Below are 16,064 nucleotides of genomic sequence, written 5' to 3'. Positions count from 1 at the left end.
TCTCACAAATCCATTTTCCTCCCACATTCCCTTCCCAGCCAGCCGTTTCCTATTTGCTTCCTGGCCAATTTATTGCATCCACCACAGGATGTTCAAAGTGTTATTTAATTCTCCTGTCAATCCGTCCACCTGCCAAAGAGCAAGCCCTGCTCAGATCGACTGCGTTCATCTTTCACACTACAAAAACAAGAGTAAATTAGGAGCAGACTAATTTACCCATTCCACCTCACTTTCACTGATTAGTTCCTTCTGTTTCAGAGGTTATCTGGACCCACTCTCTCCTCCTGCTGTACCACAGCTCTCTAATTATCTACTTGTTCCAGTGAGCTCTCATCTCCTCAAGCTCCAGCATTACCTCATTCCAGGGTTGGTGTCTCTTCAGCATCCTCTGTGATGAGGATGCACTAATTCATCTCTAGCAGGAACAGTTTTAACTCTCCAGAAGCAGCAAAACCCAGGCTCCCCTTTGGCCTCCCATCCTTTTAGTCATTGCTGACCCCAGAAACCTCCTCACTCCCAGCAGCACACACATTCCAGGGTAATGTTCAAAAGCAGATATTTGAGACACTAATTTTAAGCTTCCCTTTGTCAAATAAACGAGATATTCAGCATTGTGGGTGTTTTCCTTCAGTGTTCCATCTCCAAGTCCAGCGAGCTCTGCTTTACCGCTCATGGTTCCCTGCAGAGTTTCCGTGGGGGGATTTTCCTCAGCACATCCCTGCCAGACTAACAAAGCTCTTCAGAGCACAGCTCTGAGCTGCTTGTCATCCACAAGCACAGCAAAACCAAAAAGTCTTTCTGCTTCTCATTTTTTTCTTCACCAGCCTAAATCAGCTCCTGATTCAGTGGGTTTGGAGCAGGCTAATGAACTAGTCATAATTACTCCAGCGAGCTTGATTCAGCCACAAGGTCCCCCTGTTATTAATGACTTGGACTGGAATTTAGGCCTAACAGCAACATTTCCCAAAGCCCACAGCTCATCTCAGCTCCCAGGGAAGTCAAGTGGACTCCAGTGAACAGCAAAGTGGGCTCAGAGATCTGCATGCCCCCACACAATGAAATTATCAGCATTTGCCAGATGAAGGGGAAATCAAACAACTCAAGGAAACAGCGCAGAGCCAGTGAAACTGAGATATCTTGAGAAATAATGCTAATGAATTCTTGAGAAACAGGGCTAGTGAATTAACAAAACAACCCAGAGTATCTCCACATTAAAATTAAAGAGAGATGCTGAATCAGAAAGACTCAAATCTAGAGGAAAATGAAGGTTAAGGGGTGTAACCAGAGAAACGCAGAAAAAACGCAATCTGCAATTGCCATCTTCCATAGTTCAGATGCTTCCAAACACTTAAATATGAAAACTATTAAATCTTCAGACCTGACCAAATGAGCCATATCACAACCATTCTGAAACCCAGACATTTTCCGCAGCAGGAATTTCCTGTCAACGTCTCACTTGGTGTCATAAAACTCTATTAATGTTTAAGTGTCTGTTAAGGAAATCTGGGCTTTAAAACCTCCAGGATCACAGATTCCTTTTTGAGCCAGACCAATTTTATGCAGCGATAAAAGTTAGGAACACTTATAGAGTACATTTGTAAAACCCACATTCACAGTCTCAAAGCCAAATTCACTCTTTTTTTTTTATGATACTTGTACATATAAAAAAAAAAAATTAACAGAGATGCACAAAAGCCTTGATGCAGGTGTACCAGGCACATAGAAGCTAGTCAAAGGCTAACCAGTAATTGAAAGGGTTGTTGTTTTGTTTGTTTTTTTTTTTTTCAACAATAATTACATCTCTCTTTGTTTGCATCACACAATTAATTGGTGGGGAAAGATAAAAATCTGACTCCCCATCAGCACTGCAGCTCTGGGTATTTATGATATGAGCAGAGTTGAAGGGAAGGTGCTTGTTCCTCTTGATTTAACTGCTCTGCCCATGGAATTCTCTTGCCACTCATGGCATTCCCTCTGTTGCTCACTCAACCTGGGGATAAATCCCAGCCAAGCAGGAACAGCAGGCTGGTGCTCAGCACAAAAAAGCCATTCCTCTGTTCATCCCAAGGAGAGGAGAGTGGCACCACAACCCCAGCAGCTCTTCAGAGTCACCCTGCTGCCAAGACAGCACCCGAGGAGAGCCTGGAGGAGCCGTCCCTGCTCAATAAATGATCGTCAGCCCAAATTCCACCCATGGTGTCACAGAGAGTTCCACCGGCCCCTCACTATGCCACAACTCTCCCAGACATCGCTCCCTTCTCCTGCTTGCCAGCCCCTGATGGGACTCCAGGACGCAGCAAGCTGCCCACACAGCTCGGCTGGCCCAGCACACCCACAGCTCCCCGCACCTCCAGCGCGCCGGGGCCCCCCAGATGTGCCCGAGCCGCTCTCCGAGGCACCCGCGGCCTCCACCCGCCGCACACCCGCACATCCCAGCGGAGCCCCGCTCCAGCACATCCCAGCGCCCGCAGGCTCCGAGCAGCCCCGGACACCCCCGGGCCTCTCCTGCCGCCAGCACCGCGGAGAGCTCCGCGCCGGGCGGGCTCCGGCTCCGCGCCCGCGGGAGCAGCACCGCGGAGAGCTCCGCGTCCCCTCCGGCCGCGCCGCGGTCCCGCGGGTGTCCCCCCACCCCAGCCGTGTGTCCCCGTCCTCGGCAGCGCCCCAGGTCCGTGTGTCCCCGCCGGCGGGTCGCTGTCCCCGCGCCCTCCACCCCGCTGTCGCCGCGGTGCGCCCCGAACATCCCCGAACCTGTCGTCGCTCTGGAAGGACTGGTCCCCCAGCAGCAGATCGCGGAAGCGGTACCGGGGCGGCAGGGGCAGCACCTCGGACTCCAGCTCCGTCATCTTCAGGGAGGCGATGTCCAGAATGACCCCGCTCTTGCGGCTCCCGCCGCCGTCCCCGCCGCCGCAGCCGCCGGGCGACGAGAGCCTGCGGGAGAGAAGGGACAGCGGCGATGGGGGGGCGAAGGGGGGCCCTGCCCTGCCCTGCCCGCCCCCAGCGCCTCCTCCGGGGCCGGCCCCGCGCCACCCCCCGCACCCCCGGCCGCGATTACATTGCGGGGCAGGCGGCCGTGCCCCCCCTGCAGAGCGCTCCCCCCGGGGGCATGGGTGGCTCGGGGCTCCGCCGGCTCAGGAGAGGGGCCGGCGGGGTGGGCAGGGTCCCCCGGAGCGCCCCGCACGGCGGCGCCGGGCACAGGACATGTGCTGCTCAGCAGGCGACCGGCGGAGAGCAAGAGGAGCCAATGGAAAAGCCCAGTTGCCGGGAGGAAATAAAACTGCTCGCAAGACAATCGAGAGCTGACAGCCAAACCCAGATCCACCCCCAGCCTCCCCCCGCGACGAAAAGTAGGGATGGGAGGCAGGCAAGGCGATGGCTCCACAACCGTGCTGGAAGCAGAAGCACAACCTCCTCTCCGGACTGCTGGCACTTAAATCATCTGAACAACCCCGGGATTAAATGAGAAACCGCGAAGGCTGATGACTCAGTCGCCTGTCCGGCTGCCAAGTGTCGTGGCCAGGAGGATACATCACCCATCCCCTGGCATGTCCGTGCCTCCGATCGGGGGTGGGCAGTGCCAAGGTGATGGCTCACAGACAGCTGCGTGCGGCCACTACACACAGAGAGGAGATTAAACCCAGCCAGCCCTCAGGAGGTTATTTCAGAGGGTTAAAGGCTTTCTTTGGTCTCTTTTCTCAGAGCACATTTACCACCAGAACGTGGGTATGCCCCTGCTGCCCGCATCAGCTCGAGCTACTGACCACAGCAGATTGGGGTTAGACTGAAACTTCACAAAGCAGCAAAGCCATTCATTGCAGAGACCCCAAAGGCAGCACCCCAGGTCCTGATCCTTCCTGCTTGGGCTTCATCACTGAAATTCATCCATGCCATGACAGGAGCACCAATTTCACAAACTCTCTGTGGGAAGAGGGAAGGACAGGGCTTGGAAGAGCAGATGTGGTGCCTCTGAGCTGATTCTTCGTCCCTCACATGTAACTCGGGAGTGTGAGGCAGCAAAGAGCTGAAAGACTCCAACTCCTGTCTGATGTACTTCCAAGAGTCTCTCCATGTTCATCCAAAGCCTCTCCAACTCATTCCCAGCATCTTCCCACAGCTTTGCCTCCAGCACCCCCTGCACAAGCTAAAGGCAAAAGAGCCTCCGGCAGCTGGATGCCGAACTGGCACTGAGCACAGACCCAGGGACTGCCGCAGGGATGGGAGCTCAGGCTCCTCACATCATCTTCTATCTTTAACAACTCACGCCCCTGTAAATCAGCTCCCAGCTGACCGGGCTCCAGAGCCCTGCTCAGCTGCTGTTCCCGAGTTTCCAGAAGAGCAATGGGCGTGCAGAATTTCTGCTGAACACAGCCCCAGAAGACAGCCCAGCCCGCCCTCAGCGCTTCAGATGGTTCTCACTGCTGTTATTTGCCACTTAATTCTGTCCCCCCAGAGCTTTCCAGCTCCTTTCAGCTGCCCTATGCGCAGGGCAGCCAAGGCTCTGCACTGACTAACGCAGCTGTGCAGGGCCTTGGGCATCAGGGAGGTTATTCTGTGCTACTCATTGATCCAAAATTTGGTCTTTAAGATCAATCAAGCCAAGCTCCTGTCAACTCAAGCACTCCCTCCGGATCCACTGATATAAACAGCAAAGTTTGCTGACCCCCTCTAGCTCGTGTTGCAAAGGAGGATCTAACATTAAGCACAAAAAAAATAAAAAAAGGCAAGCCACAATTAAGTCTTTCCTCTTAGAGCCTAACTATGATAAATTAGGCCAAAAACATACTGTTTCTAGGCCATCAGGACAGCATTCTGAAACTCAAATTTTTAAAAATCATCCACCCTCTTACTGTAACCGTGGTTTAAAGAGGGGGGCCAGGTGCCTGGCTCCAAATGGGGGCGATTATAATTGTGTTTGAAGGGGACTGTCACACCCAGTGCTCTCCAGTGATTATGAAGTGCCTGCTTAAAGGAGCACCTTGCTTCCTTTCCCAGAGGAAAGGAGTGCTGCAGCTGCAGAGCCCTGGACACACTGCCTGCCACGTGGAAAGGGCATCTTTACCCCCAGCTGCCACCCTGGCTGACACCCCACAGCTCCTGTGGGTCTGGACAGGCAGGGCCATCCTTACCCTGCACCCTCTGGGAGCTGTGGATGCTCACAGCTATTCCCAGCCATTCTCCTGGATATCAAACACGCATCTTTTGGGGTTTGGGTGCTGTTTGGTTTTTTTATTTCCACATGATTCTTTTCCAGCTCAATTAATCCATCTCTCCTGGCCTCAGATCATGAAACAAAGCAAATATTCACCACTGTCCTTTATCAGCATTTAGAAACTGTAGTAAAATCCAATTATATCAGTAGCTCTGGAAACACAATTTCTGCTATTTGCATCTGAGCTTCTCCTCCCATTGGCAGTAGCAGCTACACTTTGAATGTATTTTCTCTTATTCTTGCATACAAAATCATTCAGAATTTTTAAATTTTGGCACATTTGTTTATTCTGCATGAAGCTTCACTACAAGAAATACTGTATGTGCTTGTTTGTCACAATGTCTTTATCAATTGCACAGTGACTTTGAGATGATGCACATCAATGTCTTAGACAAAAGTGCTCCTGCAAGGCACACAAATCTCCTGACACTGGCACAGAGAATTTACAACCTCTCCTCCCAAACACAGGGATCCTGAGCTATGGAAATGCCACAGCAACCTGGCTACTTCTTCAAAGCTGTAGTGGTATAAAATAAAAAATTCATGAACAAGCTCATTTATTGCATAGTCTTCCAATACTACCAAAAAAAAAAAAAAAATCCTGGAGTGGTTTATAGCTAAATACAGATCTGCAGCTTTATTTTTATCATCCCTTTCCTTCCTTCCTCCAGAACCATGTACCACTAAAACAGCGTGCTGCCATCAGCATATGGAAACCTCCACACTCTGCCACTCTCTGCTACGGCAGCGTCTCCCTCCCAGCTTGGCCAGCTCCCTGCTGCCATGGGGAGGGGGACACGGCCCTGCTCAGCCTCCTGGGAGCGCTGGAGCTGGGCCGAGCCCTGTGTGACCCAGGCCAGACTGCCCTGCTGCTCTCTGCTCCCCTTAAAGCCCAGCCAGACCCGTCACTGCCCGCTTCAGCAAACACACAGCCCCGGAGGCACGCCTGCCTCGGCTCCTTCCATCCTGTCCTGGGCCCGGCCACCTTCTGCCCTTGCTGGTCCCACCTGGCACAGCCAGGGAAGCCTCGCTGCCGACAGCACCGTGCCCAGGGCTGGGAATGCCGGCACAAAACCAGAGAGAGACAAGGAGCTCAGTGTGGCTCTGCAGTGCCACGTGCTCCCTGGGGCTCCTCAGATCCAAGAGGCAGCTTTGCCTCAGAGGAAAATCCACAGGCGGGGAGCTTCTTGTAAGGAATCTCAGGATTTCCATTATTATTTGTAGCTATGTCTGTCAAAGAAGAGGAAGGACACAACCCGAGTTCCTCCTCCGCCTCCTTGCACACTACACACCACAAAAACCACAGGGCACCTTCCTGCTTCCCACCACAAACCAGTCCCAAACCACAGACACCACGCTTGTGCTGTGGGATGGAGCTGCCCACACCTGCCAGGTACCTTCAGGAGCCCCAAAGCTCTCAGGGACACCTCTGCTCTTTCAGCACCCAAAGTTACTGAAGGATATGCTCTTCCTCTCCTCCTGAGGGCTGGGCTGTGCAAATAGGACAGGTGAACCTACATTTGGGGCAAGTTCTTGCATAACCTCCAATCTAAACCTCTCCTCTCCCACTCCAAGCTGTAAAAGGAGCCAGAGGCACCAGGCCCTGCTGGCAACCATCTGTTCTGACTCCATCCTTCCCCAGGAGGATGGCCAGGGAGCCTGGATGTGCCGCCAGGAAAGTGAGTACCTCGTGTCCAACATCAACATCCCCTCCTCAGGCAAAGCCACTTCAGGTTTTGGGACCCAGCACTCCCTGCAGCACCCCAGGCAGCTGCTGCTGTGCCTCTGTCACCTCTAAGGGCATGGAAAGGACAATCCCTGGCTGAAACAGTGGAGCAGAATCACACACAGGGTCTGACCTTTCTCTTGCTGTTGGCACCGACACAGGGCACAATCTGCTGGCAGAGCCCAAGCTCTGGGCAGCAAACAGGCACTGGCCGGGCAGGAGCCTCCAGCTGCTCTTTGCTGGCCCAGACCATCATAGGGTGAGAGTGTCTGGATGGCACTCAAGGGCTGGGACGCTTCTCCAGAGGGTCCTTGGGTGCTCCAGGACAGCAAGGACTGCCATGCCCTGTCCTCCCTGAGCCAGCCAAGGCTGCAGAGTCTTGTCCTGCATCCTGGTCCATCCTTGGCAAGCCCAGCCACCACCAGGCTCTCTGAGCCTCTCCAGGGAGCCAAGCCATACAGGAAACGCTGCCCTTTCTTTTCCTATAGTTATTTAAATATATACAATCATCTCGTGTTTGTTTCTCCTCCCACAGCTCTTCTGGTTACCAGGTTACAGTTGTTCTCCCCTGTCTTCTTAGTTTGGGGTTTTTTTTTTCCTCTCTGAGTGACATCCCTATGGGGTCTCCTAATGGCTGGAGTGCTTGGGGACACAGATTTGGTCCCTAGAGCCAGGCTGGAAGGCAGCACATCCCTCCCTTACAGGCACTGCAGCAGGGCCGGCACGGATTTTGGCGTAGAGGGGTGGCAGAGCTGGCACAGCCGAGGAGAGGGCAAGGCCCAGGCAGGGAGGGAAGGCAGCAGCTCTGCACACACGTGTGGGTGAGCACACGTGCAGGACAGGCCTCCCACAGCAGCACAGCATCTCCTGCCCAGGCATTGCCCTTCCTGCCCCAGCCCTGCAGGGACATCCCCATGGAAGAGTCGGGGTGCTCATTTCAGAGCTGACTTCTCTGCCAGCTCCTCCTCTCCCTGAGAGCAGCAGCCAAGTCACTGCTGGTTCTGTCTTGCCTTGTTGAGGAAGAGCCCCAGGTTCTCATCCCCCTGTCCCTCCCCTGAGGTCCCACAGTGGCCCACGGTCACTGCTCATTGAGACACACGTACTCCTACCATGGGTGTGGGTTTGGTATTTTTGGATTCAAAGAGTTTGAAGAGCTCTGAGGGATGTCAACAGGCCCATCCCAACCCAAGTCATTATTCCCATGAGCAGCTTTGGCTCAAGTGCTGGTTTTGGGTACAAACCTGCAGAACACACCCTCACACATCTCCATATACGCACTCACAGCGCATGAAGTGCTCCGTCTCCCACATTAAATTCCTGCATCCCAATTCCCATCTCCACAGACAGCTGGACTGTCCACGTCAGGAGCTGCTGTTGCTCAGAACTTCTCCAGAACTGCTGAGCCCTGTGACAAATCCATCCATCGCTTCGCTTCCAGCAAGCACAGGCAATTTAGCACCACAGGCCTCACACAGAAATTAGCATTTTGTGTGTTTCACGTGGAAAATGAACAGGAAGAGTGAGTCAGTGCAAAGCTCCACAAGCCTTTCCCCCGCTGGCAAATGCTATTTTCTAGAAGATAAAAGCAGAAATTGTACCTTCCAGGTCCAGAGCCACTTTTCTCATTAGACAGCCCTGCCTTAGCAATTGAGCCCCACATCTCCCCATCCCCTCTGGCCTGGTGCACACCAAGGTTTGTGTGACAGGCTCACAGGAGGCACAACCCCATGGAGAAGCCTTTTCCCTCTTCTTTGATCCAACAGCAGCACATGAGTGGCAGAGGCAGCCCAACACCCCCAGCCCCAGTGAAATTTTCCAGTGCTGGCCCTCCCAGGGGGAAGAGACCCAGTGGGACAGAGCCACAGCCATCCCCCTTGTCCAGAGCATCCTGTCTGGAAGGGCTGGCAGTGCTGGGGGGTCCCAGCAGGCACAAAGGCAAACAAGCCATGCTGATGTCCCTGGAGGCTGCAAAGCCCAAATAACACTGGGAAAAAGGAGGGAGGGAGGGAGGGAAAGCACATCCTGGGCTCCTGGCAGGTGAGGGGACCAGCTCCCACTCCTCAGGCCTGGGCTGGGGCCTCCTCATCTCCATAATAAGAAAAACCAGCCTGGAGTAGGGCAAGGTCTGGTGGAACCATCCTGAGCAGCCTGGGCTGTGGAAGGGTCCCTGCCCATGGCAGGGGGTTGGAACTGCAGGACCTTTAAGGTTCATTCACCCCGAATCCTTCTGTGATTCTGTGACTTGCAACCAGTCTACTCTATTGTGTAAATATGCAAATTAGCTCAGCTGATCACTTGCAGCACAACATCCCAAGCCTGTTTGCCTGAGGACACAGCTCTGCTCCCCATCCCAGTGTTCCTGGGCAGAGGGCTCCGAGGGCTCATTCCCAGCATCTCACCCAGGAACGGCCCTGGGAGAAGGGGCAAACCCAAAACGCTCAGCCTGCCGAGCCAAGGTCACCAGCCCTGCCAGGAAACTCCTGACTCAGCCATCTCCAGGGCTATTTGTGGAGTACATCAGGCCCCACTCTGCTGTGGGAGCTGTTTGCTGAGGAGCAGGATTCCCAGAGTGTCCAGCCCTTTCCCAGCAAGGACATCACCCCTTTTTCTGCCTGGGTTTGTAGGGTGGCCTGGGAGCATACACAAATTCTTCTAAAAGCTAAATCAACCCCAGTGCTCAAGAAATGAAGCAAGCAGGACTCGCTGCTGGAGAAACAATCCCTCGGGGGAGGCCCTGCCAATCCCACTGAGAATTTTGGAGGCTGTGCACACCAGATTCCTCAGGAAAACCACCCAGCCTTTAACAAGAGGGTGCTGGGATAACTCCGGGCTCACGATTCACGCCAACCAGCCATGACAAATCTTAAACCTAAACAGATTATTAAACTAAAAAGAGAACAATTCCCTTGCCACAGCCTCCAGAGCTGCTCCTAGAGAGCCAGTGGCCAACCCTCCACTCCTGCCTGTGTCTGTGATATCCCAAGGGACACAATCCTGGCAGTATCTCACTCCCCCTCACCCCAGGCCGTTACATCCTCAGCCATGTTTGTCAGTGCCCAGTAGCTTTCAGGCTCATGTGAAAATAAAAAGACTGCAAGATGAGGAAAGTGCTAATTCTTGCTAATAAACTGCTGGGAAAATCCTCCCTTCTGCCCAGCCCCAAGCTGCTACAAGCAGCAAGGGCTGGAGCATGGAGAAAAAAAAAACTTCTTTATGCTCCAGACTCCTGCAGAACAGTCCCTGCTATGGAAGCAGAAAATAATAGAGGGATGTGGGAGGAGGAAGAGTCTCTTTACACTTTTCAAAACCACAAAGACTTGCAGAAATAAACCCCCAGGGGCAGGTTTGTCACCACACCTGCCGGGCCAGGATGTGATGGGATGAAGGGAGATGTCTCCTGGATTGGAAGGCAGGAGACAAACAGAAGGGGAGCACTGAAGCAAAGATCAGGGGGGTCCCACAAGGCTCTCCACGATTGCATGGCTTCAGAAGGGATGGGGATGACTGCAAATTACCCAGTGTAGCCAAAACAAAACCAACTGTAAACAGGAAGATCTTGTGGCACTGACCGACCTTGTGATAAAATGTCAGACAAAAATTAGCATCAATAAATTCCAGCTGATCCAGAGGGAGAGGGGGGCAATCATCTTCCTGCACAGGCACAAAAAGGTCTGCAAATCAGCACTCAGAAAGGAGCCAGAGTCACAGCAGATGATGCCACAAAGCCAACAGCTCCCAGTGGTGGTCCAAACCCCAAATTTTAGGGAAGGATTTTTATTCCAGAATAAGCCCACCGTGGAGTCACACACACTTCCGGCTCCCCTCCTCAGAGCTGAAAGAGCCAGAGAAGGGCACCAGAGGCAACTGTGGGTTATAAAAGTGGTTTGTGCACGGCGAGGCCAAATAGACCAGGAGGAGTCTCCAGCCTGGAAAGAGACATGATGAAAAGCAGATAAAACCAGAGAGGACAACCAGGGAGCAAGAGCATCACAGGAGCTGCAGGAGCACAGGGAAATCACAGGCAGCAGCTCAAAGGAACAGCAGCATGTTCTGTCACAGAGCAGCTGCATCACAGAGCTCCCGTCCCCTTGTGGAAGCAGAAAGTGCCAATGGCTTCAGGAGGGAGCAGGTGAATGCCCAGGGAAGTGCCCAGGCTGGTACAGCCCCTGGCACAACCTCCAGCCCTGGGAAGGGCTGCTCCCTCCTGCCCTCTGTCCCTGCCACAGAATCCCACAATGGTTTGGGTTGGAAGGGGCCCAAAATCCCAGCTCATTCCCATGGGCAGGGACACCTCCCACTACCCCAGGCTGCTCCAAGCCCCCTCCAAGCTGGCCTGGGACACTTCCAGGGATGGGGCATCCACAGCTGCTCTGGGCACCCTGTGCCTCCCCACCCTCACAGGGAAGAATTCCTTCCTCAGCTCCCATCTGAACCTTCCCTCCTGCAGTTCCTGTCACCAGGCACTGCCAAGGGACACCGCGCCAGAGGCACCTGTGCTCAGAGCTCGCCTGGCTCCTGGCCTGGCTTTATTCATGAGAAGGATGAATGAGATGTTCCACACTCCAGCCCAGCCTGGCAGGGGTGCAAGAGGAACGTTCAGAGGCTCCAAAACAAATTGCGTGCAGCACTCGGGACCAGGCGTGGGGGTCAGGGAGAGGTCGCTGCAGGAGGACTGGGAGGATTCAAATAGATGCTGTAAATATTTTTGCAGAGCAGAAAGAGCCCTGAGCACAGGCAGTGACCTACTTTGCTGTTCTCCAGTGAAGGGTGACACGGCCGTGCCAGAGCGCAAGGGCAGCTCCTAAGAAGGACATTCAGCACACTGGGGGTCCTTTTATGAACAGAGTAGTCCAAAACCTCTTCCCACTGAGCCAGGTGTGCTGGTGGGTGCACCCCTGCAGCAGTCCAGAGCCTCACAGTTCCCTTTCCTAACCATCTGAGGAAAACAAGAGCAGAATTCTATCTTATCTCTGCTACATAAACACCCTGAAAATACAGGATGTTTGGCCCTGTAGTATTGTGGCTCCCCATTCCAATTTCTCCCGGAACAGCAGGGCCCGGATGCCCATGGGCAGCCAAAGCAACAGTTGTTGCAATCCACAAGGCTGACTTTCTGGAAGCTGACAAATGTCCAAGCTAGCAATCACGCCTGGAGGAACTGATTACAAATTAGCTACAGAGTCGGGGTCAGTGCAAGCTCCGCCAAAGAAGCATCTTCTCATTCATTTCCAGAAAATTGAAAACTTAGGAGACAACAACAGGCTGTCAGCTGCAGGGACCATCCTTGTGCTAAACTGAGACAGTTCCTTGGATTCATTGAAAGATTAGCAGGAGAAGCCATGGGAAAGCTGTCCTGGACCTGGATGAGTGCTGACATTTAGCAAGAATCCCATTTAATCAGTGCTTTTTTTCTTTTCTCCTGCCCTTGGACTCAGGCAGAGGCTTTAACCAGAGTGGCAGAAGGTGCCTATGGGCATTTTTAACCTGGCTGCCACTGCTCCAAATCTTGCTGTGATTTCTAGGGCCAAAAGCCCTGTCCCAGCCAGGTGGGACTGAGCACAACCCCTGCCAAACTCAGCCCCCTGGAGCCGACGTTCCACAGGAACATCCCGAGTCTGGCAGGCTGCTGCTGTCCAGCCCCCAAGCTCAGCCTCTGTGCCACTGGAGCAGCTGGGACCCACCTCCCCTCCACATCCCACGGCACAGGATGCACCCAAACCCCTGCTCCCACGGGCTACAAACAGCAGCAGCCACACAGATCCCCCAAAAGAGCCATTTAGAGCACGAGAAAAGCCACGTACTTCTAAGGCAAAGCCATGACCTCCCTAAGCAGCTGCTCCAGGTAGCCCCGTGTGCGCCGCCTTCCTCCAGCCTCTCCTTCTCAGACGAGCCATGGGAGCAGGAGGCAGGGGAAGGAAAAAATCCGAGCCTCCTCCCGCCCATCCCTGCCTCTCCCGCTGGCCCCCTGACTCGGGCAGGATATTTTTGTGTGAGTCCTTCCATCTGGCTGCTCATCCATCACTCGTGCCCGCAGTGCCCTTACATGGGCAGGCGGAGGAAGAGGAGCCGCTGGCCGGAGGAAATCCTGAGTTCCCCGAAGTGACAGGCTGGATCCTTGTGCAAACATTTACCCAGATTTCCCACGAGGTAGGAAAGCGAAATTTAGGCTCTTTGTACCCTCTGGGTGCCAGAAATGTGTATTTGCTCTCCAAACAAACTCTCGAGTGCTTTTACAATTAACCCTTTGCTTGCCACCTGGGAGGGACTTTCGAGACCACCGCCCCCTTATAAAGAGGGCCAGGAGAAAGCTCACAGACATTTCCACACACATCTCCACTCTCAGGAAACCAAGCAGATGGAATTTCTCTTTAACAGCTTTTAAGCCAGCTCTAGATTTGCTAAGTGAAGGGATAATTGAGTTTCCCACTTATTTCTGCGGGGTCAGCCCAGCTGAGGCCCCTTGAGCACTCAGCAGAAGGTTCAGTGGATGTGTTCTACATCTTTGCTGCTCTACCCTGGCTCTCACATCCCTCACACACATCTCTGGTGCCAGCTCTGCTTGTCTGCCATCACACCTACAGCTCCTCACCCGGAAGCACAGGGAGGAGAGAAGGAGATGGTGTTGGACTGCTGAGCCCTGGTCTGCCCAGGGGCTGTGCACAAACCCCTGGAGAGGAGGGGAAACACAGGGGACGTGAGGGAGAAACTCTTGTGCCAGGCAGAGGCTGAGAGAGCAGATGGTTAAATGTGGATGATCATTTGTGACAGGATTTGTGCCCCCAGCCCAAGCTGCAGAGGAGGAAAGCAAAGAGCAGATCAGCCAGGGGCCCCTGGGAGGTTCTCATGGTGCTCATTGCCTGCTCCTGCCCTTTCTCTTTAGCCTGTCTGCAACAATCCTCTCCTGCTTCTTCAGCTGATCAGCTCTGAAAAAGTGCATTAGACACCAGTCTGCTCTGAGCTGGAGCTGGGGAAACTGCCGAGTCCTGAGGGCTCCAGGCAGCTTTTTTAATATCTCCAGAAGGGCAGCAAAGGGCTGAGCACAAGGGCAGGCAAGACAAGCCATGGAAAGCAATGGCATTTCAACCTCTCCGGAGCCTGAGGGGGTTAGAAACACATCGAGCTGCAGAGCAATAATTAGGAAACAAAGTTCCCCTATCCAGATTGAAAGAGACAGGCAGGAGGACCTTTGGGCAAGGATTTTGTGGTGCATTAGGTGAGGATAAATCACCCTGGACAGGGCTGCGGTGTCAGTAATGAGGAGCGACTCCTCATCTTCCTGTAATGTTGAGGTGGGAAATCTCCAGGAGCTGCTGTCTCCAACCCGATCCCTGATCTTCACAGACACAAAAACCCCCTAAAGGTGTCATTTCTGCAGACACATCAAGCACAGCTGCAAAATGAGGCAGGTTGAGGGTTGGGGAAGGCACTGTGCTCTGCAGCCACCCTGCTGTGCCCAAAGTAACCAAATGGAGTCACCCAGAGTTGGGGGTCCTGAGGCACCACGGAGCCTTCGACGTTGTGTCACTGTCAGAGAGAAGGTAATAATGAGGGTCTTAACCCTAAAAACAATATCCAAGTATTTTATTAATTACCCACCTCAGTGGCAATGTACTGAGAGTTAAGGAACAGACTGTTTCTTCTTTTTTTCATTTAGGTTTTTAGGAATAAAAGATGGTTTCCCTAAATCATGGCGAGCAGATGAAGACATAGAAAATCCCAGCTGGGCAGCCCAGGGCACAAACCCAGCTAAGATCCTTATCTGCCAAGCATGAACTGATACACACGACTCGTCTGCACACTTCAGCTGGCATTGGATGAGTGTGACAGTCAGAAGAGCCACACTAGTAAATTTAATCAGAACAATGATAATACACAGCATTATTCAGGAAAAACTGGGATACTTCAGCAAGGACCACTTGTGAGAAACAGGTGCTGCTGCCAGGCACAAGAGGATGATGGCACCGAGTCCCCCTGATCTCAAGCAGCTCTGCCCCTCCTTCACACTGGACATGGCAACTTTGGCATAAAACCAGCCCAGAAATGGAGCAGGGGCTGGGCAGCACCTACAGGAACACAGCCTTTTCCGGGGTGTATTTTAGCCCCTTGGCTTTGGGGTGGCCCCAGGGCTCAGCTGAGCACTGCCTCACCCTCACACCCCGGAGCACAGCCTCGGCCAGAGGGATCAGCACGGACCCTCTTCCCATGAAGGATGGGACTGCTCAGGGATCTCCAAGCGCCCCTTCCCCATACGCAGGCAGCTCCCGACCGCCCCATTCGCGAGGTGCTGTGCCCACAGGGCATCCGCAGGGACCCCGGCCAGGTCTTGCGAGTGCCGCAGAAACTTTCCTCCAGGCTCGGGGCACGGGGAGAGCGGTGGGGATGGGGGACGGGGTCCTGCCGGCCGCGCCCGGCTGCCCCCGAGAGGGGAAGGGGCTCCTCCGGCTGCAGCGGGAGCCCCGCGCTCCAGCAGCCCCGCTGCTCGCCACGACAGCAGCGCGGGCAGCCCCGGGGACCCTCCCCAGCCCCGCAGCCCCGGTACCTGTGGGCGCTGCCATCGTCGTAGACGAAGGAACGGTTGGTGTAGCACTCGGAGCAGACCGGCCGCCCCTCCGCCGGCCCCGCCGGTTTGTAGATCCCCTGCAGGCTCCGCTCCTCGCCCGAGAACGGCATCGGCGCGGCGGCGCGGGGGTCCGGAGCGGCGAGGCGGGGCAGAGCATGGGCGCCCCGCGCTGCCGGGGGCGCGGGCCGGGGGCTGCCGGCCGCGGGCAGAGCCAGCGCCGCCGTCCCGCTGCCGGGGCCGCTGCCGGGGCCGCTGCCGGCCGCCCATCACGGCGCGCCCCGCAGCCGCCGCCGCGGCAGCCCGCGGGCCGCTCGGGCGCTCCGCATGCCGGGGCCGGGCGGCACCGCGGGGAGCCCGGCGGGGAGCGGGCGGCAACAGGTGCGGGATGCGCGGGGATGGGCGGGCCGGGCCGCACCGGGCGGGGCCGGGCTCCGCCCAACGCGCACCGGCGGCCGCGCTCGCCTCCTCCCCTGGAGCTGCCCCCGCCGGCCTCGCCCCGGCCCCCGCGACCCCCGGGCTGGGGCAGCAGCCGGTGATCCCCCCGCGGTCCGCGTCCCTTCGCCTCTGGCCTC

At 54.9% G+C, this 16,064-nt stretch overlaps 1 protein-coding gene across 7 annotated transcripts in view; it reads right to left on the bottom strand.

Annotated features, from left to right (window-relative positions):
- The window catches only part of KCNT1 (potassium sodium-activated channel subfamily T member 1), a 212,913-nt gene extending 197,084 nt beyond the window's left edge, over nt 1–15,829 (bottom strand). For 4 of the 7 annotated variants that reach the window (XM_068211027.1, XM_068211026.1, XM_068211032.1 and 1 more), the window contains exons 1-2: nt 15,472–15,827; nt 2,749–2,928 (exon numbers count right to left, since the gene is read on the bottom strand). In XM_068211027.1, the coding sequence (XP_068067128.1) occupies nt 2,749–2,928; nt 15,472–15,602 (311 nt within the window). In that variant the 5' untranslated portion in view covers nt 15,603–15,827. Of the gene's footprint in view, nt 1–2,748; nt 2,929–3,052; nt 3,201–15,471 lie in introns of those variants that run through there. The other 3 variants (XM_068211030.1, XM_068211028.1, XM_068211033.1) reach the window with 3 other exon arrangements.
- Between the last annotated feature and the right edge of the window lie 235 nt (nt 15,830–16,064).

The sequence above is a fragment of the Anomalospiza imberbis genome, chromosome 21 (assembly GCF_031753505.1).
Source record: "Anomalospiza imberbis isolate Cuckoo-Finch-1a 21T00152 chromosome 21, ASM3175350v1, whole genome shotgun sequence".
NCBI lineage: Eukaryota > Metazoa > Chordata > Aves > Passeriformes > Viduidae > Anomalospiza > Anomalospiza imberbis.
Note: the sequence above shows the minus strand (reverse complement) of the source record. Positions and strands in the feature narration are given on the sequence as shown.